We start from the raw sequence: 25362 nt of genomic DNA on the forward strand, positions 1-25362 counted from the left end.
GTGAGTATAACAGAACTCATATGGCAGGCAAAAACCTGAGAAGATTCCTTACAGGAAGTGCCCTCTCTGACCATTTCTTGGCATTCTACACTCTCTTTATTGAAAACTGAGGATCTCTGCTGTAACGTGACACTTCCTACGGCTCCCATAGGCTCTCAGAAGGCGGCAAAACGTTGAATGATGACTTTGGAGCCCCTGGCTGAAAAACAGTAGAGCATTTGGATAGTGGTAGATCAGAGAACAATGAGACTGGGAGCGCGTGCACGAGCCGACACCATGTTTTTATTTTTTCGTCTTTGAAAGAAAACAGGGTTTCCCGGTCAGAATATTATCGCTTTTTTACGAGAAAAATCGCATAAAAAATGGATTTTTACATGCTTCGAAGTACGGTAATGGAATATTTAGATTTTTTTTGGTCACGAAACGAGTCGTGCACGTCACCCTTCGGATAGTGTCTTGAACGCACGAACAAAACAGAGGATATTTGAACATAACTATGGATTATTTTGAACCAAACCAACATTTGTTATTGAAGTAGAAGTCCTGGGAGTGCATTCTGACGAAGAACAGCAAAGGTAATCCAATTTTTCTTATAGTAAATCTGATTTTGGTGAGGTCCAAACTTGGTGGGTGTCAAAATAGCTAGCCTGTGATGGCGAGCTATCTACTCAGAATAATGCAAAATGTGCTTTTGCCGAAAAGCTATTTTAAAATCGGACATAGAGATTGCATAAAGGAGTTCTGTATCTATAATTCTTAAAATAATTGTTATGTTTTTGTGAACGTTTATCGTAATTTAGTAAATTCACCGGAAGTGTTCGGTGGGAATGCTAGTTCTGAACGTCACATGCTAATGTAAAAAAGCAGTTTTTTGATATAAATATGAACTTGATTGAACAAAACATGCATGTATTGTATAACATAATGTCCTAGGAGTGTCATCTGATGAAGATCAAAGGTTAGTGCTGCATTTAGGGTTTATGTGACATTATATGCTAGCTTGAAAAATGGGTGTCTGATTATTTCTGGCTGGGTACTCTGCTGACATAATCTAATGTTTTGCTTTCGTTGTAAAGCCTTTTTGAAATCGGACAGTGTGGTTAGATTAACGAGAGTCTTGTCTTTAAAATGGTGTAAAATAGTCATATGTTTGAGAAATTGAAGTAATAGCATTTCTAAGGTATTTGAATATCGCGCCACGGGATTCCACTGGCTGTTGAGTAGGTGGGACGATTTCGTCCCACATACCCTAGAGAGGTTATTATAGGAATTATAGGACTATTTCTCTCTATACGATTTGTATTTCATATACCTTTGACTATTGGATGTTCTTATAGGCACTTTAGTATTACCAGTGTAACAGTATAGCTTCCGTCCCTCTCCTCGCTCCTACCTGGGCTCGAACCAGGAACACATCGACAACAGCCACCCTCGAAGCAGCATTACCCATGTAGAGGAAGGGGAAAAACTACAAGTATCAGAGCGAGTGACGTTTGAAACGCTATTAGCGCGCACCCGGCTAACTAGCTAGCCATTTCACATCGGTTACACCAGCCTAATCTTGGGAGTTGATAGGCTTGAAGTCATAAACAGCGCAATGCTTGAAGCATTGCGAAGAGCTGCTGGCAAAACGCACGAAAGTGCTATTTTGAATGAATGCTTACGAGCCTGCTGGTGCCTACCACCGCTCAGTCAGACTGCTCTATCAAATCATAGACTTAATTATAACATAACACACAGAAACACGAGCCTTAGGTCATGAATATGGTAGAATCCGGAAACTATCATCTCAAAAACAAAACGTTATTCCTCTTACATTACACAACCTTCAATGTTATGTCATAATTACATAAAATTCTGACAAATTACCCAAAGTGTTGCATATACCCTGACTGCGTGCAATGAACGCAAAATTACACAATTTCACCTGGTTAATATTGCCTGCTAACCTGGATTTCATTTAGCTAAATATGCAGGTTTAAAAATATATACTTCTGTGTATTGATTTTAAGAAAGGCATTGATGTTTATGGTTAGGTACAGTCGTGCAACGATTGTGCTTTTTTTCGCAAATGCGCTTTTGTTAAATCATCCCCCGTTTGGCTAAGTTGGCCGTCTTTGTTAGGAAGAAATAGTCTTCACAGTTCGCAACGAGCCAGGCGGCCCAAATTGCTGCATATACCCTGACTCTGTTGCAGAGGTGACACATTTTCCCTAGTTAAAAGAAATTGTCAGCAGGCAATATTAACTAAATATGCAGGTTTAAAAACCCACTGCTCAAAAAAATAAAGGGAACACTTAAACAACACAATGTAACTCCAAGTCAATCACACTTCTGTGAAATCAAACTGTCCACTTAGGAAGCAACACTGATTGAGAATAAATTTCACATGCTGTTGTGCAAATGGAATAGACAACAGGTGGAAATTATAGGCAATTAGCAAGACACCCCCAATAAAGGAGTGGTTCTGCAGGTGGGGACCACAGACCACTTCTCAGTTCCTATGCTTCCTGGCTGATGTTTTGGTCACTTTTGAATGCTGGCGGTGCTTTCACTCTAGTGGTAGCATGAGACGGAGTCTACAACCCACACAAGTGGCTCAGGTAGTGCAGCTCATCCAGGATGGCACATCAATGCGAGCTGTGGCAAGAAGGTTTGCTGTGTCTGTCAGCGTAGTGTCCAGAGCATGGAGGCGCTACCAGGAGACAGGCCAGTACATCAGGAGACGTGAAGGAGGCCGTAGGAGGGCAACAACCCAGCAGCAGGACCGCTACCTCCGCCTTTGTGCAAGGAGGAGCAGGTAAAGCACTGCCAGAGCCCTGCAAAATGACCTCCAGCAGGCCACAAATGTGCATGTGTCTGCTCAAACGGTCAGAAACAGACTCCATGAGGGTGGTATGAGGGCCCGACGTCCACAGGTGGGGGTTGTGCCTACAGCCCAACACCGTGCAGGACGTTTGGCATTTGCCAGAGAACACCAAGATTGGCAAATTCGCCACTGGCGCCCTGTGCTCTTCACAGATGAAAGCAGGTTGACACTGAGCACTTGACAGACGTGACAGAGTCTGGAGACGCCGTGGAGAACATTCTGCTGCCTGCAACATCCTTCAGCATGACCGGTTTGGCGGTGGGTCAGTCATGGTGTGAGGTGGCATTTCTTTGGGGGGCCGCACAGCCCTCCATGTGCTCGCCAGAGGTAGCCTGACTGCCATTAGGTACCGAGATGAGATCCTCAGACCCCTTGTGAGACCATATGCTGGTGCGGTTGGCCCTGGATTCCTCCTAATGCAAGACAATGCTAGACCTCATGTGGCTGGAGTGTGTCAGCAGTTCCTCCAAGAGGAAGGCATTGATGCTATGGACTGGCCCGCCCGTTCCCCAGACCTGAATCCAATTGAGCACATCTGGGACATCATGTCTCGCTCCATCCACCAACGCCACATTGCACCACAGACTGTCCAGGAGTTGGCGGATGCTTTAGTCCAGGTCTGGGAGGAGATCCCTCAGGAGACCATCCGCCACCTCATCAGGAGCATGCCCAGGCGTTGTAGGGAGGTCATACAGGCACGTGGAGGCCACACACACTGCTGAGCCTCATTTTGACTTGTTTTAAGGACATTACATCAAAGTTGGATCAGCCTTTAGTGTGGTTTTCCACTTTAATTTTGAGTGTGACTCCAAATCCAGACCTCCATGGGTTGATAAATTGGATTTCCATTGATTATTTTTGTGTGATTTTGTTGTCAGCACATTCAACTATGTAAAGAAAAAAGTATTTAATAAGATGATTTCTTTCATTCAGATCTAGGATGTGTTGTTTAAGTGTTCCCTTTATTTTTTTGAGCAGTATATTTTTAAACTTGCATATTTAGTTAATATTGCCTGCTAACATGAATTTCTTTTAACTAGGGAAAATGTGTCACTTCTTTTGCAAACAAAGTCAGGTTATATGCAGCAATTTGGGCCGCCTGGCTCGTTGCGAACTGTGAAGACTATTTCTTCCTAACAAAGACAGCCGACTTCGCCAAACGGGGGATGATTTAACAAAAGCGCATTTGCGAAAAAAGCACAATCGTTGCACGACTGTACCTAACCATAAACATCAATGCCTTTCTTAAAATCAATACACAGAAGTATATATTTTTAAACCTGCATATTTAGCTAAAAGAAATCCAGGTTAGCAGGCAATATTAACCAGGTGAAATTGTGTCATTTGCGTTCATTGCACGCAGTCAGGGTATATGCAACAGTTTGGCCGCCTGGCTCGTTGCGAACTAATTAGCCAGAATTTTACGTAATTATGACATAACACTGAAGGTTGTGCAATGTAAAAGGAATAATGTTTTGTTTTTGAGACCTAAGGCTCGTGTTTCTGTGTGTTATTATGTTATAATTAAGTCTATGACTTGATAGAGCAGTCTGACTGAGCAGTGGTAGGCACCAGCAGGCTCGTAAGCGTTCATTCAAAATAGCACTTTCGTGCGTTTGCCAGCAGCCCTTCGCAATGCTTCAAGCATTGCGCTGTTTATGACTTCAACCCTATCAACTCCCAAGATTAGGCTGGTGTAACCGATGTGAAATGGCTAGCTAGTTAGCCGGGTCCGTGCTAATAGCGTTTCAAACGTCACTCGCTCTGAGACTTGGAGTAGTTGTTCCCCTTGCTCTGCATGGGTAACGCTGCTTCGAGGGTGGCTGTTGTCGATGTGTTCCTGGTTCGAGCCCAGGCAAGGAGCGAGGAGAGGGACGGAAGCTATACTGTTACACTGGCAATACTAAAGTGCCAATAAGAACATCCAATAGTCAAAGGTATATGAAATACAAATCGTATAGAGAGAAATAGTCCTATAATTCCTATAATAACTACAACCTAAAACTTCTTACCTGGGAATATTGAAGACTCATGTCAAAAGGAACCACCAGCTTTCATATGTTCTCATGTTCTGAGCAAGGAACTTAAACGTTAGCTTTTTTACATGGCACATATTGCAGTTTTACTTTCTTCTCCAACACTTTGTTTTTGCATTATTTAAACCAAATTGAACATGTTTCATTATTTATTTGAGGCTAAATTGATTTTATTGATGTATTATATTAAGTTAAAATTAGTGTTCATTCAGTATTGTTGTAATTGTCATTATTACAAATAAAAAAATTAAAAAACGGCCTATTAATCGGCAACGGGTTGTTTCCGGGTCCTCCAATAATCGGTATCGGTATCGGCGTTGAAGAATCTTAATCGGTCGACCTCTACTTTATTGACCTACTGAATCATTGTAGTTTTGGGGTAAATATAATGCTCTTGTTTAATTCATGGAATTCAAATTAACAACAGGACAATGCTGTGTAAGGGCTATTTGACCAAGAAGGACAGTGATGGAGTGCTGCATCAGATGACCTGGCCTCCACAATCACCAACCTCAACACATTATTGAGATGGTTTGTGATGAGACGGACCGCAGAGTGAAGGAAAAGCAGCCAACAGGTGCTCAGCGTATGTGGGAACTCCTTCAAGACTATTGGAAAAATATTCCAGGTGAAGCTGGTTGAGAGAATGCCAAGCATGTGCAAAGCTGTCATCAAGTCAAAGGGTGGCTACTTTGATGAATCTGAAATGTAAAACATATTTTGACTTAACACTTTTTTGGTTACTACATGATTCCATATGTGCTATTTTATAGTGTTGATGTTTTCACTATTATTATACAATGTAGAAAATAGTAAAAATGTTTAAAAAAAACTGGAATGAGTAGGTGTGTTCAAACTTTTGACTGGTACTGTATATCTGTATTTATCTACTCAATACATGTCACGACACCTCTACACACTGGGAAAAGCCAATTTGCTAGTCACCAATATTCTCTAAATCAAATCAGCGATGACTGTTTAACAGTCTTGTGGCCTGGAGATAGAAGCCGTTTCATTCTCTCTGTCCCAGCTTTGACGCACCTGTACTGTCTCCACCTGATAGATGGTAGCAGGGTGAACAGGCCGTGTCTCGAGTAGCTGAGGTTCTTGCTGAGGTTCTTGATGATCTTCTTGGCCTTCCACAGAGATAATCTACAATGCATATGTAATGGGTTTGAAAAACATAGACACTAAAACAGACCCCCCTTTCGTTTTTTAAACCAAGTTTTATTTGTCTGGCTAATCAATCTCACTTTTTATATTCTACATGCTTTAGCAGTAGTTAGTCCATCAGTCCAATACATGTCGCTGTTGCACTGTGGTAGTGGGGGCAACAGGAAGTTCCGGTAGGGCGCACGTCATCCTTTTCAATTTAGAAAACACAGAAACTGTGCTGTCCGTTTCACTTTATTTCTACAGGTATGTAATAGCACGTTTAAACGGTCTAATATCGAAAGAACGTAATAACATGTTAGATAACACACCCGTCAAGGTATTATCTCGTTTGGGAAAGGTTTTGTGCCAAACCGAGTGAGTGAAGAACGTGCAAAAACAATATTTTACAAGCGCACGATGCGGAGTCCACCACACGTTCACATGTGAGGCTTTGCAGGTTCGTATATAGCTCAGTGGGTTTCGTCTGGGGTTGTTCAGAACAAAAACGTTATGGAAAGTTGCAGATAGAAATCCCCTGAATAGAACTGTCATGATTCCTTAGAATCAGAGTCATGTTTGTTCTACATAATACATTTATATCTGAATGTGGCCAACGTCTCCGTCCTCCTGCTGAACTCAGCCCAGATACTCGCTTGTCCCTACCTATGTGAAGATGGCTACAATAACGATTAGCCACAATAGTGGAATTTGCGGTTCGCCCTCAAAGTAAATGTCCCTCATTGAAAGTGACGCAAAATGATACAAAATAGTGGAATCATGCCATATTTGGACTAGGTAACGCTAAACATGGTTTGAATGTTATTTAATTTAAAATGAATTACAATAACGAATTAGTTTCATTATTGAGTCTCATAGGGCGTCGCACAATTGGCCCAGCTTCGTCCAGGTTTGTCCGGTCTAGGCCGTCATTGTAAATAATAATTTGTTCTTAACTGACTTGCCCAGTTAAATAAAGGTTAAAATATTTAATTAAAACGTTTGAAAATAACCAGACAAAAACTGGTGAAATCACACTGTGGAGGTATTAGACCGCAAAATAACATTGGGGACATTTTTATATGCACTTATGAATCTAGTTGGATTGTGAACCAATGAAACGGGTGACACCCACAGAAAACAATTACCAATAGTTTACACAAATATTAGCGTCTTAGCTCTTACTGCAGTACTTTGACTGAAAAATCACCTTCCCAGTCAGTCTATTGCAGGGATACTCCAGTACTATTTGAGAAGGTCCAGTCACACAAATTTCCTAGGTGGCAAAGGTCCAGATGGATATTGTCATTTATTGGCGTAGTAACAAATCCCTAACTTGCAACACCAAAATCTTAACAACCCTCCTCTTAGCGGAAAAAACATTTAGCTGTTTTAAAGCTAATTTCCTGCAATCCTAAACCTGTCCATGTCTTTTGTGTGTTTATATGATACCAGGGGTCGAAGCCCAACGGCAAAAATTAGGGGGTCCGTATTGACCCCATTCTGGATCCGGACCGCGGTCCACCAGTTGAGTATGGAGGGTCTTTTGTTTGTGTTGGACATTCATATTGCACTCTACAGCCTTATCTATGGATTGTTCAGCCTACTCAGTGACACCCACAGAACACAACTATGTAGAGTTTACACAAATATTAGCATTTCCGCTCTATTGCAGGACTCTGAAACCACTGTTGTCCGGGAGTTTAACCCTGTCAGCTAAATTGTCATGATAATCAGTGGTTTAAAGTTTCTCTGTACATTTTTGAAGAGTTGATCATAGCAAAATATTAATACTTCTGCATTTCCCGCTGTGTAAACGCATTGATTCTCATTGCAAATCAGCTCAGGATAACTCCTGATAAAGTTGGGTAGCTATGGGTCTATTCAGAGCTTAAATAGACAAACTAATGAATCACAGGAACCAGGACTAATAAAGCCAATGCAACTGCCTGTTTTACAAACGCTAGGCCTACCACATGGATGGACATTCATAAAATACAGTTATAGGCCGACACTATAGGATACACCCCAGTAAGCACCGACCGATGTCGATTGATGTCTTTTTTTTTTTTTTTTTTTTTTACTTGACCCAAACATTAGACCTGACCAAATCTGAACCAATTACCCAGACATTATTATGCAGGTTTCCATTGACTCAGGTGCATTCAACAAAAGCAATGTGGTAAAAACAATATTTTCGACATGTTTAATGGAAACGGCCAACACAGTCTCACAATCAATTCGTGCATATATGCAGCGCAGCAATACACAACATTGCCGCTTTGTTTACCCTGGCCAGAGGAACATGACCATAGTAGGCTAGAGCAGCTAAGTTAATGTTAGCTAGCATGCAAGTATCCAGGCAGGGTTTCTTATGTTAGCCTAGAGAAATAATAGTGTGCGACATTAACGGAAACTGATCATTAATATAGCAACCTTATCAAATTACAAACGTTTTAAAAAATGTTGACCCGTGTCGTTGTTACCCGTCTTGAGGAACAAATGTCGGGTGAATGACTTGCTCTTTCTGCTTCTCCCAGTTTTGAGGTATGAAGGTTATATATTGTAATACATTCCGTTGTGATATTGTAAACGAACATCGGGTTCTTTTGGAGCGCGATTCATCAACAATTTTGTATTTTTGGGAGATAATTTGAGGCCAGGAAGATGGCAAAGGAGGCATTAGGAAAGGTAGTCTGTCAGAGTGACCGGTATTGGTTTTGTATTGATTGCATGTTTTTCGTAGCAGGGCAGCGATAAAAGGGTGTTATATCTGGGGTTTCGTTAGATATTGAGGTTCATCGTCTTGAGTAGAAGATTCCAGGAGTGGTTGGAGCGCTAAACCGTGTAGAAGATGGAAAGAAGGACGAAAGTCAATCAGTTTTACCGTTGATTGAAGAAGATAATCTGCCTACTACCGAGGTAAAGTAGCTTTTATATTCACACATTCGGACATTCAACGGACATTCAGCAGACATTTGCAAAAAGCCATTTATAATTGTAAAAATCCGTAACTAAATCATTGATTGTCACAGAAAAATAAAAATAGATATAGTTTGTTCTATAAATGTCTAGCATACTTTTACAACCTTTGTTTTGAATAAAAAATCCAGTTGTGATTTTATAGAAATATATAACATCCATAAGATGCCATTCTTGTAATGTTTGATATTACAACATTGATATGTGATACCTTTTTTTTATCAACGCATACGTTTTTTGCAAACGATTTATATTGCCTGAATACTCAACGATGAATAACACCTCAGTTATGTGTGCTTCTGTCAGTGTTCTGGTCAAATGCATGTCATTTAAAGTCAATTTAGCAATTGAACAAAAATCCAATTCAATTTCAAAATGTTCCTAATTGCAAAAGCATGTAACATAATTTGTGTATTCCAGAACTGTTATTTACATGTAAATAAACATAACCCCGTTTTATGTCTTTAATTCTACATATAGAATGCTCTGTGTGCCAGAGATGGTTCCATTTAGCTTGTCTGGGGATGACAAAGAAGGACCTCAACAAAGCCAAAATAGAAAATTATTGGAAGGGCCCTCTTTGCTGTTAAAGTAGAGACCCATATATAAATGACTGTTGTGCCTTGTAACTACTTTAAAATGTGGAACTGTTGCACTAAAAATGCCAACATTGATTTGACATACAATTTAATATTGTAAACATTGTACAACTTTATGTACACATTGTCTAACTTCATACAGAACAAATTGCACTTGAAAATAACATTTATTAAATGCATATTCTCGCTTTTTTCTGAGACAATCACTGAATTAGTTATTGATTTCTTCATCTTTAAATGCAATATTTGAGATTTTATGTATTTCTATCAAATCATAACGGGAATTTCTACTCAAAGCAAAGGTTGTAAAAGTATACTAGACATTTATAGAATAAATCATGCATAGATGGATGTTTCTGTGACAAACGGTGAATTAGTTATTGATTTATACAGTTTTAAATGATATTTGGCGAATGAATGTCTGATTATAAAACCAACTTCACCTCGGTCTGGCTACTACCTCAATGACGGCATACTAAGGAACAGTGGGTTAACTGCATTGTTCAGGGGCAGAACGACAGATTTTTGCCTTGTCAGCTCGGGGATCCGATCCACCAACTTTTCAGCTACTGGCCGAACGCTCTAACCACTAGGCTACCTGTGATGCTAGGATATATATGATACGCAGTGTGAGGTATTGTGAATAAGCCACTGCAGTTAGGAAATTGATAAAAGAATGGCCATGTTTCAAGTGTGTGCTGACGGAATCTTTTTGGTATTTATTAGGATCCCCATTATCCGCTGCAAAAGTATCAGAATTGTTCACTTCTCTCATTGACTTCTCAAACCACGGCTTGGTCTGCTTCACAGGCGTTCTCTGAAGTCTCGCGTTGTTACGTCTCTGGGTTTAGAAACTGGTAGTGGGGAAACAGGAAGTTCCGCGCAGGCGCGCATCATTCTTCAGAATAAAGGATACGTCAGAATTGTGCAGTTGAGACGACAACTTCTGTGTCCGTTTCAAATGTATTACTATTGATATGTAATAGCACGTTCTAATATCGAAATAACATGTCATAACATGCTAGGTAACAAATACGTCAAGTTATTATCACGTTTGATAAAGGTTTTATGTGCTATTTTTCTGTCAAACCGCGAGAGTTAACGTGGTCACTTTTTTACAAGTCACATAGTTAGAGACTGTGTTAGTCAGAGTGGATGTATATAATTTCGTCAAGGTAATTTCATAAAGGATACATTTATCTGAGATTTCTGGGTTCGTTTTACATGTCGTTTTTAGTTTTGTGTAAAATTCACGAGATGGTAAAATGGCGGTTCCCCCTCGGTCTGCATCAACGTACTTCAGTGCAGGCAGTGAGGGTGCAGCAGAGAGACAATTTTACGGCTGCACTATTTTGGAGCTAAATGTAATGATTATCAGTTTTCTACATTTGTACTAATATTCAGACACATTCAGTTGTTTCTGTCTATAAATGTTACTATGGTGTGAATGGAAATACTATTGTTTTTTGATTGGAATAATACAGTGAAGACGAGGTTATTCAGGCAAAATAGTACATAGTGCTGCCTAAAACATACTGCAACCCTGTACTAAATGTTTTTGAGGCATTTATGTGAATTCAGGAAATTTACTATAGATGAAGTGCATTTAAGTTGTGTAGCCTAATTTAAAGTGTATACTTTGTCTAATATGAATTAATGTTTTGTCAATGCTTAGCTACCAGATCTATTGAAATGAGATCAGTGTTTGACTTGGACAGGAGCTCACCGGAGCTGATTACCTGCACCTCAAATGTCTACTGTTTGAGCTCATGTTCCTCTTATAGAATATTAGCTCAACAGTATTGTGGAGCTCCTGCACCTAAATATAAACCATATTTTTAGAGAATAAAGAAAGTCTTGACAGTTCTGGCACTAACTTTTGTGTCCGTTTCTCTTCATTACTACTGACTGACTCAGATTAAGTCTGAGGCCGGTAACATCAACAGTGAAGACATACCCAGCCTGCCTCTCCTTCCACACTGAGTCCAAACCTACAGTCACTGGGTCCTGATTGTGACAGTGGAGCCCAGTTTGCACTGCAGGATCCAGAGATGGCATCAGTAAAGCTGGAAGACTGCAGTCAAACACTGGAGCTGAATGTTAACATTAAAGATGAAGGAGAGGAGGAGAAGATTGGGACATCTGTTTCTCATGGTAAGCACAGGTTCTATAAATTTGTTTTTCATTCCAACTTCCCACTGTGCATGAAAAGTAGCTGTAGAACTGTTTTATTTATTTTATTTCGCATTTATTTAACCAGGTAGGCCAGTTGAGAACAAGTTCTCATTTACAACTGCGACCTGGCCAAGATAAAGCAAAGTAGTTCGACAAAAACAACACAGAGTTACGCATGGGATAAACAAACGTACAGTCAATAACACAATAGAAAAATCGATATGCAGTGTGTGCAAATGTAGTAAGATTAGGGAGGTAAGGCAATAAATAGGCCGTAGTGGTGAAATAATTACAATTTAGCATTAACACTGGAGTGATAGATGTGCAGATGATGATGTGCGAGTAGAGATACTGGGTTACAAAAGAGCAAAAATAAATAACAATATGGGAATGAGGTAGTTGGGTGGGCTATTTACAGATGGGCTGTGTACAGGTGCCGTGATCGGTAAGCTGCTCTGACAGCTGATGTTTAAAGTTAGAGAGGGAGAAATGTCTCCAGCTTCAGTGATTTTTGCAATTTGTTCCAGTCATTGGCAGCAGAGAACTGGAAGGACAGGTGGACAAATGAGGAGTTGGCTTTGGGGATTACCAGTGAAATATACCTGCTTGCTACGGGTGGGTGTTGCTATGGTGACCAGTGAGCTGAGATAAGGTGGGGCTTTACATAGCAAAGACTTATAGATGACCTGGAGCCAGTGGGTTTGGTGACCAATATGAAGCGAGGGCCAGCCAACGAGAGCATACAGGTCGCAGTGGTGGGTAGTATATGGGGCTTTGGTGACAAAACAGATGGCACTGTGATAGACTACATCCAATTTGCTGAGTAGAGTGTTGGAGGCTATTTTGTAAATGACATCGCCGAAGTCAAGGATCGGTAGGATAGTCAGTTTTACCAGGGTATGTTCGGCAGCATGAGTGAAGGAGGCTTTGTTGCGAAATAGGAAGCCGATTCTAGATTTAATTTGGGTTTGGAGATGCTTAATGTGAGTCTGGAAGGACAGTTTACAGTCTAACCAGGCACCTAGGTATTTGTAGTTGTCCACATATTCTAAGTCAGAACCGTCCAGAGTAGTGATGCTAGTCGGGCGGGCGGCTGCGGTCAGCGATCGGTTGAAGAGCATGCATTTAGTTTTACTAGCATTTAAGAGCAGTTGGAGGCGACGGAAGTGTTGTATGGCATTGAAGCTCGTCTGGAGGTTTGTTAACACAGTGTCCAAAGAAGGGCCACATGTATACAGAATGGTGTCGTCTGCGTAGAGGTGGATCAGAGAATCACAACCAGCAGCAAGAGCTACATCATTGATCTATACAGAGAAAAGAGTCGACCTGAGAATTTAACCCTGTGGCACCCCCATAGAGACTGCCAGAGGTACGGACAACAGGCCCTCCGATTTGACACACTGAACTCTATCTGAGAAGTAGTTGGTGAACCAGGCAAGACAGTCATTTGAGAAACCAAGGCTGTTGAGTCTGCCGATAAGAATGCGGTGATTGACAGAGTCGAAATCCTTGGCCAGGTCGATGAAGACGGCTGCACAGTTCTGTCTTTTATCGATGGCGGTTATGATATCGTTTAGGACCTTGAGCGTGGCTGAGGTGCACCCATGACCAACTCGGAAACCAGATTGCATAGCGGAGAAGGTACGGTGGGATTCTAAATGGTCGGTGATCTGTTTGTTAACTTGGCTTTTGAAGACTTTAGAAAGGCAGGGCAGGATTTCATGATGAACTGTTTCAATGAGAAGGTAGATGTTATTTCATACTACTGAGACTTGAATGGTTTGACACCAGTATTGCCAGCATTTGTTTTATTCACTGGGCTATCTGGAGTGATCAGAGAGTAGACTAAAGAAGTGAAGTAGACAAACTGCCAGTGTTTTGAAGTTCTATGAAATGAGTCTGTTTAGTTACTAACCCTTGTGATAGTGAGTGGAGGATGATATAGATCATAATTTTATTGACTTATGAGATACTTTTAGAATAGTATTATTCCCCTTTTGTATTGCACAGCCTACTGATATGAATACATACAGTGCATTCGGAAAGTATTCAGACCCCTTGAGTTTTTCCACATTTTGTTACGTTACAGCCTTATTCTAAATTGGATTAAATAAAAAATGTTCCTCAATCTACACACAATAGCCCATAATGACAAAGCAAACACAGGTTTTAGAAATGTTTAAACATTTATAAAAAATTAAAAACATACCTTATTTACTTAAGTGTTCAGACCCTTTGCTATGAGACTTGACATTGAGCTCAGGTGCATCTTGTTTCCATTGGTCATCCTTGAGATATTTCTACAACTTGATTGTTGTCAAGCTGTGGTAAATTTAATTGATTGGACATGATTTTGAAAGGCACACACCTGTCTATATAAGGTCCCACATTTCACAGTGCATTTCAGAGAAAAAACCAAGCCACGAGGTCGAAGGAGTTGTCCGTAGAGCTCCATGAAAGGAAAAATTCACAAGCTGGTAAAATGGCGGCACCCACTCGGTCTGCGTCAACGGACTTCAGTGCAGGAAGTGTGGATGCAGCAGAGGGAGACCATTTTACGGTTGCTCTACTGTTTTGAAGCTAAATGTAATGATTATCAGTTTTCTACATGTGAAATAATATTGACACATTCAGTTTGTCTTTATCTATAAACGTTACTATGGCGTGAACAGGAAATATAATTGTTTTTTGAAGTAAAACGGTGAATACAAGGTTATTAATGAAAATATCACATAGTGATGCCTAGAACAAACTTTAACCTTGTACTAAATGGTTTTTGAGTCTTTTATGCATTTATCTTCTATAGGTTAAGTATTAGCTCAAAAGTATTGTGGAGCTCCTACACCTAAATATAAACAGTACCGGCACCCAAAATGTTTATCGGCAACTATTTCAGTCCAAGTCCAGCACTGAATTAGATAATGAAAAAATAATAATTTATAAATATATATATCTATATACTGCTCAAAAAAATAAAGGGAACACTTAAACAACACAATGTAACTCCAAGTCAATCACACTTCTGTGAAATCAAACTGTCCACTTAGGAAGCAACACTGATTGACAATACATTTCATATGCTGTTGTGCAAGTGGAATAGACAACAGGTGGAAATTATAGGCAATTAGCAAGACACCCCCAATAAAGGAGTGGTTCTGCAGGTGGGGACCACAGACCACTTCTCAGTTCCTATGCTTCCTGGCTGATGTTTTGGTCACTTTTGAATGCTGGCGGTGCTTTCACTCTAGTGGTAGCATGAGACGGAGTCTACAACCCACACAAGTGGCTCAGGTAGTGCAGCTCATCCAGGATGGCACATCAATGCGAGCTGTGGCAAGAAGGTTTGCTGTGTCTGTCAGCGTAGTGTCCAGAGCATGGAGGCGCTACCAGGAGACAGGCCAGTACATCAGGAGACGTGGAGGAGGTCGTAGGAGGGCAACAACCCAGCAGCAGGACCGCTACCTCCGCCTTTGTGCAAGGAGGAGCAGGAGAAGCACTGCCAGAGCCCTGCAAAATGACCTCCAGCAGGCCACAAATGTGCATGTGTCTGCTCAAACGGTCAGAAACAGACTCCATGAGGGTGGTATGAGGGCCCGACGTCCACAGGTGGGGGTTGTGCTTACAGCCCAACACCGTGCAGAACGTTTGGCATTTGCCAGAGAACACCAAGATTGGCAAATTCAGCACTGGCGCCCTGTGCTCTTCACAGATGAAAGCAGGTTCACACTGAGCACGTGACAGACGTGTCAGAGTCTGGAGACACCGTGGAGAACGTTCTGCTGCCTGCAACATCCTCCAGCATGACCGGTTTGGCGGTGGGTCAGTCATGGTGTGGGGTGGCATTTCTTTGGGGGGCCGCACAGCCCTCCATGTGCTCGCCAGAGGTAGCCTGACTGCCATTAGGTACCGAGATGAGATCCTCAGACCCCTTGTGAGACCATATGCTGGTGCGGTTGGCCCTGGGTTCCTCCTAATGCAAGACAATGCTAGACCTCATGTGGCTGGAGTGTGTCAGCAGTTCCTGCAAGAGGAAGGCATTGATGCTATGGACTGGCCCGCCCGTTCCCCAGACCTGAATCCAATTGAGCACATCTGGGACATCATGCTCGCTCCATCCACCAACGCCACGTTGCACCACAGACTGTCCAGGAGTTGGCGGATGCTTTAGTCCAGGTCTGGGAGGAGATCCCTCAGGAGACCATCCGCCACCTCATCAGGAGCATGCCCAGGCGTTGTAGGGAGGTCATACAGGCACGTGGAGGCCACACACACTACTGAGCCTCATTTTGACTTGTTTTAAGGACATTACATCAAGTTGGATCAGCCTGTAGTGTGGTTTTCCACTTTAATTTTGAGTGTGACTCCAAATCCAGACCTCCATGGGTTGATAAATTGGATTTCCATTGATTATTTTTGTGTGATTTTTGTTGTCAGCACATTCAACTATGTAAAGAAAAAAGTATTTAATAAGATTATTTCTTTCATTCAGATCTAGGATGTGTTGTTTAAGTGTTCCCTTTATTTTTTTGAGCAGTGTATATATATATATATATATATATATATATATATATATATATATTTAATAGAGAATAAAGACCTTGCCAGAACTGTCAAGAAAATAACTTGTCTGTTTCTCTTGTACAACTTGCCGACTCAGGTACGAGGCCGGTAACATCAACAGTGAGGACAAACCCAGCCTGCCTCTCTCCTTCCACACTGAGTCCAATCCTACAGTCACTGGGTCCTGATTGTGACAGTGGAGCCCAGTTTGCACTGCAGGATCCAGAGATGGCATCAGTGAAGCTGGAAGACTGCAGTCAAACACTGGAGCTGAATGTCAACATTAAAGATGAAGAAGAGGAGGAGAAGATTAAGAAATCTGTTAGTCATGGTAAGAGCTGGTTCTGTCTGATTTTGTTGTTCGTTAGAACTTCTCCGCTGTGTATGAAAAGTAGCAGGAGAACTGTTTCAATGAGAAGGTAGATGTTATTTCATGCTACTGAGACTTGCATGGTTTGACACCAGTATTGCCAGCATTTGTTTTATTCACTGGGATATCTGGAGTGATCAGAGAGTGGACTAAAGTGAAGTAAAACTGACAGTGTTTATTTTCAGCAAACTTAACTTGTAAATATTTGTATGTAAAATAACAAGATTCAACAACTGAGAGACAAACTGAACAAGTTCCACAGACATGTGACTAACAGAAATGGAATAATGTGTCCCTGAACAAAGGGGGGTCCAAAAGTAACAGTCAGTATCTGGTGTGGCCACCAGCTGCATTAAGTACTGCAGTGCATCTCCTCCTCATGGACTGCACCAGATTTGCCAGTTCTTGCTGTGAGATGTTACCCCACTCTTCCACCAAGGCACCTGCAAGATCCCGGACATTTCCTGGGGGAATGGCCCTAGCCCTCACCCTCCGATCCAACAGGTCCCAGACGTGCTCAATGGGATTGAGATCCGGGCTCTTCGCTGGCCATGGCAAAACACTGACATTCCTGTCTAGCAGGTGTGATGTTCGGATGTACCGATCCTGTTCAGGTGTTGTTACACGTGGTCTATTCCACAGGCCAAAATCAACATCCTCACCAATTCTATGCAAAAGAGATGTGTCCCGGAGGAGGCAGCGGCAGCTACCCACTTCTCCAGTGTTTACTGTGTAAATTGGGAGGTGCTGGAACCAAAAGTGAGCCTGAGAGGTGGTGACCTGGGGTTCTCTGAGGTACCAGAACACATGAAATAAAATACCTTTAAATTAAAGCATTGCATGCATTATCATGGCTTTTGCATACTGGCATAATATAATTGTTTTATTTTATTTAACTACGCAAGTCAGTTAAGAACAAATTCTTATTTACAGTGACGGCCTACCCGTACCAAACTCGGACGCTGCTGGGCCAATTGTGCACCGCCCTATGGGACTCCCAATCACGGCCAGAGGTGATACAGACTGGATTCGAACCAGGGGCTTTCGTGACGCCTCTTGCACTGAGATGCAGTGCCTTAGACCGCTGCGCCACTCTGGAGCAGTGGTGTTGAGCCGCTAACAGAAGTTACACACATGGAGTACATTTTTATTGTAGCCTAGAGTCCGAGAAAATGTGGCCTTTTATAGATGGATTTCATGCAGTTCTACATCATTTTAGATGACTGGGGACTTTGAAGAATCTTTTTTAATACCTCACAAATGACCGAAATGACAGGCTACTTTGACACTGACAAACTGAGAATCTGAAGTCAATAAAAACGACCTTGTCTCTAATCCATCAATAGCCTAGGCCAGGTGTGAGGAGAAACACATTGTACAATATGAGGAGGAAGTTATAGTCCTAAACAAGCTTTACAGTTTCACTGACTCACCCAATGATGTGCAGCTCACTCACTGGCCAAAAGCTCATCTCTCTCTTGCTTTACGTTGTGAAACAATGCTGTTTGCTCAATAGGCCTATTTGGAAGTTGATAACTTGTTAACATACAGACAGATTAGTCTTTTATTTTCAGCAGGATCCATTTGCTTTACAACCTGTGTTTTCCAGTGACTGTATTAGAAATATTGCTAAAGGCCTGTTTTGGCTGCATGCTGTTCACTGACAGATTTGCCACACGTTCCTGACTGTAGACATGCCTTGTGATTTGACTACACACAATCCACCACTGGGCTATTTTATTTAAATTATCTATTGATCCTCTGTAGCTAAATACTCCTGGTGTAGTTTTGGGAATTATTTCATTTCTTTCTGAACAGACTGCAGAGTGCTGCAGCAACACACTTCTCGCAGCTATTATTCTATCAGGAAATAAATGAAGAAGTGCAATGCTGGAGAGATGAGTTGCCGGCTCATGTCTATAACAGCACAGAGAGGGAGAGAGATCATAGAAAGTGAATCTCATTGTAGTTCTGTGAGAGATACAGGCGTGCTTCTCTCTCACCACAGCAATGGCCACGCCTTGGTCTAAATAGGCTACAATGTTGCACAAACCATTAACCTGGGATGGCCCAACATGAATCAATTATTAGAATATCAGGCACGTTTTCACATTACGTTTTTTAGGAGGCATGACAATTACAGAGGAATCCAAATGTAATTACTCTGATTGCTTTTATTAGGATTTTTACATTGCAAACAGTGGACAGAAAAATGTCACAAGTGGTAGGCTACCTGATCCTGGCAAATGGGTTCTGGAACGAAAGACTACAAAACTGAGAGGTGCTGGAGGATCTGGCTCAAATTAAGCACCACCCTTCTCATTTAATGGGGTAGGGCCATCCCAAGGATCCCTGAATCCACGGACAGTTGCACCAAACCAAGATAGACCACAGCCGGTCGTTTCCAATGGGAACAGATAGTGGGCAGTAGTGGGCAGTGCCAAGCACGAGCTAGTACTAAATGTTTTTGTCATTTATGCATTTATGTGAATTTGGGAAATCTACTATAGATTCACTTACGTTGTATAGCCTAATTTAAAGCGTGTACTTTGTCTAATGTGAATTAATTCATGTTTTGTTGTCAATTCTTACCTATCTCATCTATTGTAATGAGATCAGTGCTCAGCTCACTGGAGCTGAGTATCGGCAAATATTTCAGTCCAAGTCCAGCACTGAATTAGATAATTGAACATAAATAAATATTATATATTTTTATATATTTTTTGAGAATAAAGCAAGTGCCAGAACTGTCAAGACCTAACTTTTTTGGTCTGTTTCTCATTGTTACTACAGGACGACTGGAATTAAGTCTGAGGCCTGTAACATCAACAGTGACGACAAACCCAGCCTGCCTCTCTCCTTCCACACTGAGTCCAAACCTACAGTCACTGGGTCCTGATTGTGACAGTGGAGCCCAGTTTGCACTGCAGGATCTAGAGATGGCATCAGTGAAGCTGGAAGACTGCAGTCAAACACTGGAGCTGAATGTCAACATTAAAGATGAAGAAGAGGAGGAGAAGATTGGGACATCTGTTTCTCATGGTAAGAGCAGGTTCTATCTAACTAAGTTTGTGTTATTCATTCCAACTTTCCACTGTGTATGAAAAGTTGCAGTAGAACTGTTTCATGATGAACTGTTTCAATGAGAAGGTAGATGTTATTTTATGCTACTGACACTTGCATGGTTTGACACCAGTTTTGCCAGCATTTGTTTTATTCACTGGGTTATCTGGAGTGATCAGAGAGTAGATGAAAGAAGTGTAGTAGTAGAAGTGTAGTAGACAAACTCCCTTTCTGCATCCTTTGACACTCTATGTCCCCTATCCTCCAGGCCGGCTCGGTCCTCCCCTCCTGCTCCGTGGCTCGACGACTCATTGCGAGCTCACAGAACAGGGCTCCGGGCAGCCGAGCGGAAATGGAGGAAAACTAGCCTCCCTGCGGACCTGGCATCCTTTCACTCCCTCCTCTCTACATTTTCCTCTTCTGTCTCTGCTGCTAAAGCCACTTTCTACCACTCTAAATTCCAAGCATCTGCCTCTAACCCTAGGAAGCTCTTTGCCACCTTCTCCTCCCTCCTGAATCCTCCTCCCCCCCCCCTCCTCCCTCTCTGCGGATGACTTCGTCAACCATTTTGAAAAGAAGGTCGACGACATCCGATCCTCGTTTGCTAAGTCAAACGACACCGCTGGTCCTGCTCACACTGCCCTACCCTGTGCTTTGACCTCTTTCTCCCCTCTCTCTCCAGATGAAATCTCGCGTCTTGTGACGGCCGGCCGCCCAACAACCTGCCCGCTTGACCCTATCCCCTCCTCTCTTCTCCAGACCATTTCCGGAGACCTTCTCCCTTACCTCACCTCGCTCATCAACTCATCCTTGACCGCTGGCTACGTCCCTTCCGTCTTCAAGAGAGCGAGAGTTGCACCCCTTCTGAAAAAACCTACACTCGATCCCTCCGATGTCAACAACTACAGACCGATATCCCTTCTTTCTTTTCTCTCAAACTCTTGAACGTGCCGTCCTTGGCCAGCTCTCCTGCTATCTCTCTCAGAATGACCTTCTTGATCCAAATCAGTCAGGTTTCAAGACTGGTCATTCAACTGAGACTGCTCTTCTCTGTGTCACGGAGGCTCTCCGCACTGCTAAAGCTAACTGTCTGTCCTCTGCTCTCATCCTTCTAGACCTATCTGCTGCCTTTGACACTGTGAACCATCAGATCCTCCTCTCCACCCTCTCCGAGTTGGGCATCTCCGGCGCGGCCCACAGTTGGATTGCGTCCTACCTGACAGGTCGCTCCTACCAGGTGGCGTGGCGAGAATCTGTCTCGGCTCTGTCATATCCTCACATGGCCTCTCCTATCATTGCTATGCAGACGACACACAATTAATCTTCTCCTTTCCCCCTTCTGATAACCAGGTGGCGAATTGCATCTCTGCATGTCTGGCAGACATATCAGTGTGGATGACGGATCACCACCTCAAGCTGAACCTCGGCAAGACGGAGCTGCTCTTCCTCCCGGGGAAGGACTGCCCGTTCCATGAGCTCGCCATCACGGTTGACAACTCCATTGTGTCCTCCTCCCAGAGTGCTAAGAACCTTGGCGTGACCCTGGACAACACCCTGTCGTTCTCCACTAACATCAAGGCGGTGACCCGATCCTGTAGGTTCATGCTCTACAACATTCGCAGAGTACGACCCTGCCTCACACAGGAAGCGGCACAGGTCCTAATCCAGGCACTTGTCATCTCCCGTCTGGATTACTGCAACTCGCTGTTGGCTGGGCTCCCTGCCTGTGCCATTAAACCCCTACTACTCATCCAGAACGCCGCAGCCCGTCTGGTGTTCAACCTTCCCAAGTTCTCTCACGTCACCCCGCTCCTCCGCTCTCTCCACTGGCTTCCAGTTGAAGCTCGCATCCGCTACAAGACCATGGTGCTTGCCTACGGAGCTGTGAGCGGAACGGCACCTCCGTACCTTCAGGCTCTGATCAGTCCCTACACCCAAACAAGGGCACTGCGTTCATCCACCTCTGGCCTGCTGGCCCCCCTACCTCTGAGGAAGCACAGTTCCCGCTCAGCCCAGTCAAAACTGTTCGCTGCTCTGGCACCCCAATGGTTGAACAAGCTCCCTCACGACGCCAGGACAGCGGAGTCAATCACCACCTTCCGGAGACACCTGAAACCCCACCTCTTTAAGGAATACCTGGGATAGGATAAAGTAATCCTTCTAACCCCCCCCCCCCCCCCCCAAAAAAAAAGATATAGATGTACTATTGTAAAGTGGTTGTTCCACTGGATATCATAAGGTGAATGCACCAATTTGTAAGTCGCTCTGGATAAGAGCGTCTGCTAAATGACTTAAATGTAAATGTAAACTGCCAGTGTTTTAAAGTTCTATGAAATTAGTTTGTGTAGTTACTAACCCTTGTGATAGTGAGTGGAGGACTCTTACCCATTTTTAGAATAGTTTTATTCCCCTTTTGTATTGTACAGCCAACTGATATGAATACATATGTCACCCGGTAGAACCAGAAGAGGACTGGCCACCCATTTGGTCCTCGTTCCTCTCTACATTTTTTCCAAGATTCCTGCTTGCTAGGGAGTTTTTCCTGGCCACTGTGCTTCTACATTTGCATTGCTTACTCTTTGGGGATTTTTGGCTGGGTTTCTGTAATGCACCTTCTGACAACTGCTGATGTAAAAAGGGCTTCATAATATAAATTTGATTGACATGTATATCACACCACTGACTGGTTCTTCTGATGTTGTTCACACAGGAGACCATGTTGAGACATTCTCCACATCCAGAGAGAAACAGCAGGAAGGTCACAGAGCTAAGAGGCCTCACCACTGCCCACATTGTGAGGAGATTTTCCCAATTCTATCAAAGCTAAAAACACACCTAAAAATACACACGGGAGAGAATCCGTATTCCTGTACTGACTGTGGGAAGAGATTCACAACACCAGGAGCTTTGGCAGTTCATCAGAGAGTCCACACTGGAGGGAAGCCTTACTCTTGCTCTGACTGTGGAAAGAGTTTCTCTCTACTGGGCAACTTAAAAACACATGAACGTATACATACAGGAGTGAAGCCTTACTCCTGCTCTGACTGTGGAAAGAGATTCTCTCTACTGGGCAACTTAAAAACACATGAACGCATACATACAGGAGTGAAGCCTTACTCCTGCTCTGACTGTGGACAGAGTTTCTCTCGACTGGGTCACTTAAAAACACATGAACGTATACATACAGGAGTGAAGCCTTACTCGTGCTCTGACTGTGTAAAATGCTTCACAACATCAGCTCAGCTAAAAGATCATCAGAGAACACACACAGGAGAGAAGCCTTACTCCTGCTCTGACTGTGGAAAGAGTTTCTCTCTACTGGGCAACTTAAAAACACATAAACGTATACATACCGGAGAAAAGCCTTACTCCTGCTCTGACTGTGGGACAAGGTTCTCTCTACTGGGCCACTTAAAAACACATGAACGTATACATACAGGTGTGAAGCCTTACTCCTGCTCTGACTGTGGAAAGAGTTTCTCTCTACCGAGCACCTTAAAAACACATGAACGTATACATACAGGAGTGAAGCCTTACTCCTGCTCTGACTGTGTAAAATGCTTCACAACATCAGCTGAGCTTAAAGTTCATCAGAGAACACACACAGGAGAGAAGCCTTACTCCTGCTCTGACTGTGGAAAGCGTTTCTCTCGACTGGGCCACTTAAAAAGACATGAACGTAGACATATTGGAGTGAAGTCTTACTGCTGCTCTGACTGTGTAAAATGCTTCACAACATCAGCTGAGCTTAAAGTTCATCAGAGAACACACACAGGAGAGAAGCCTTACTCCTGCTCTGACTGTGGAAAGCGTTTCTCTCGACTGGGTCACTTAAAAAGACATGAACGTATACATACAGGAGTGAAGCCTTCCTCCTGCTCTGACTGTGGTAATAGTTTCTCTCAAATGGGCCAATTAAAAAGCCACCAAGGTAAACAAAGGAGAGAAGCCTTGCCACTGATCTGACTGTAGAGAACACACAAAGGAGTGAACCTTACTTCTTCCTTGAGGTTTTTAAGCAAACCAGACTGCACAATTCTGTTGTTTTTTTATATTACTATATTACCTATAGCCAGGGGCACACTCCAACACCACTTACAATTAAAGCATTTGTGTTTAGTGAGTCCGCCAGATCAGAGGCAGTAGGGAGGACCAGGGATGTTATCTTGATAAGTGTGGGAATTGGACCATTTTCTGTCCTGGTAATCATAAAAAATGTAACTAGTACTTTTGGGTGTCAGGGAAAATGTATGGAGTAAAAGGTACATTATTTACTTTAGGAATTTTCGAAGTAAAAGTTGTACAAAATATTAAAGTATAGATACCCCCAAAAAACGACTTAAGTACTTTACACCACTGCATGCAACCAATGGCGTGGGGTGTGTTTTCAGGGCACACATTGGGCCCCTTGATAAAAGATGAACAATGTTTGAATGCCACAGGATATTTAAATAATCATTGCCAATCAGGTGCATCCCTTCATGGCAGCAGTGTATCCATGTGCAAGTAGATATTTTCAGCAGGATTATGCCCCATGCCATAAGGCTTGTCTAGGAATGGTTCCAAGAACAGTAATTGTCAATCTGTGGGTGGAGATGGAACGAGCTATTCAGAGTAGATCCACTCCCAGCCAACTTGACACAATTGTAGGAAGCATTGGAGTCAACATGGACCAGCATCCCTGTGGAACACTCTCCACACCTTGGACAGTCCATGTCCTGAAGATTTGAGGCTGGTCTGAGGACAAAGGGGGGTGCAACTCAATATTAGGAAGGTGTTTCTAATGTTTTGTACACAGTGTATATCAGATAAAGATGGTGTGATGATCCGTTTTTAGCATTAGTTTGGGTGGATTATTTTATTTTACTGAACAACATTTGTTTAATGATAAATGTAGAGCTTGTATGTATATTATGTATTTTTAGTGATTCCTGTTTGACCCCAGGAAGAGTAGCCGCTGGGGATCCTAATAAGATACTAAATTGTACTAAATGTATCAGATATTGATGACGTGTTGATCAGTTTTCACCATTAGTATTTTAATGACGGTGTCATTCAATGTGTTTCTATGGGATATAGTAGTAAAGGCCAAATTCAGTATTTTATCAAATCATTTTAAAATATATTGTTTATACCTAATGTAGTCCTAAAATACTAAATAAATTATCTAAACAATCAATTTTTTAAATCATTCCATAGGTTAGCATAGTATTGTAATGTATTATTAGTCTTTTTTTATGGTGCCAAAGTCCAGGGACAGCATTACCACCACAATACAATAATGACCCAGTTACTATTGGGGAATGGATCCAGAAAGGAAGCTTGTGTTACCTTTCTCACACCACTACAGTATTCATTTCAACAGACCTTTTCCACGACCCTTTGTTAGAGCTCAATATATGCCCAAGACTATATTGAGGGTCAGACTGTTGTGATGCCCAGTTGATTATGTAAATAGTCTTCTAGAACTCTAGTGGTGATGGCCCATTTCAAGGTGAGTCATTGATATGAATGTTTAGAGTGAAAGAGCTGTGACCTCACATGTGATGGCCCACA

The 25362-nt window shown here is 42.4% G+C and overlaps 1 protein-coding gene across 2 annotated transcripts; it reads left to right on the forward strand.

Annotated features, from left to right (window-relative positions):
- Nucleotides 1–6239: 6239 nt before the first annotated feature.
- LOC145850338 (uncharacterized) lies at nt 6240–24642 on the forward strand. 2 transcript variants are annotated; one of them, XM_082964399.1, is made up of 5 exons: nt 6240–6324; nt 11556–11792; nt 16471–16704; nt 19537–19785; nt 22517–24642. In XM_082964399.1, exons 2-5 carry the CDS (start codon nt 11690–11692, stop codon nt 23770–23772), a joined length of 1842 nt encoding a protein of 613 aa, XP_082820525.1. In that variant the 5' UTR covers nt 6240–6324; nt 11556–11689; the 3' UTR covers nt 23773–24642. The 2 variants fall into 2 exon arrangements, with proteins under 2 accessions (XP_082820525.1, XP_082820524.1); XM_082964398.1 differs by having other exon boundaries at nt 6271–6517.
- Nucleotides 24643–25362: the final 720 nt, after the last annotated feature.

The sequence above is a fragment of the Salmo salar genome, chromosome 17, assembly GCF_965601325.2.
Source record: "Salmo salar chromosome 17, fSalSal1, whole genome shotgun sequence".
NCBI lineage: Eukaryota > Metazoa > Chordata > Actinopteri > Salmoniformes > Salmonidae > Salmo > Salmo salar.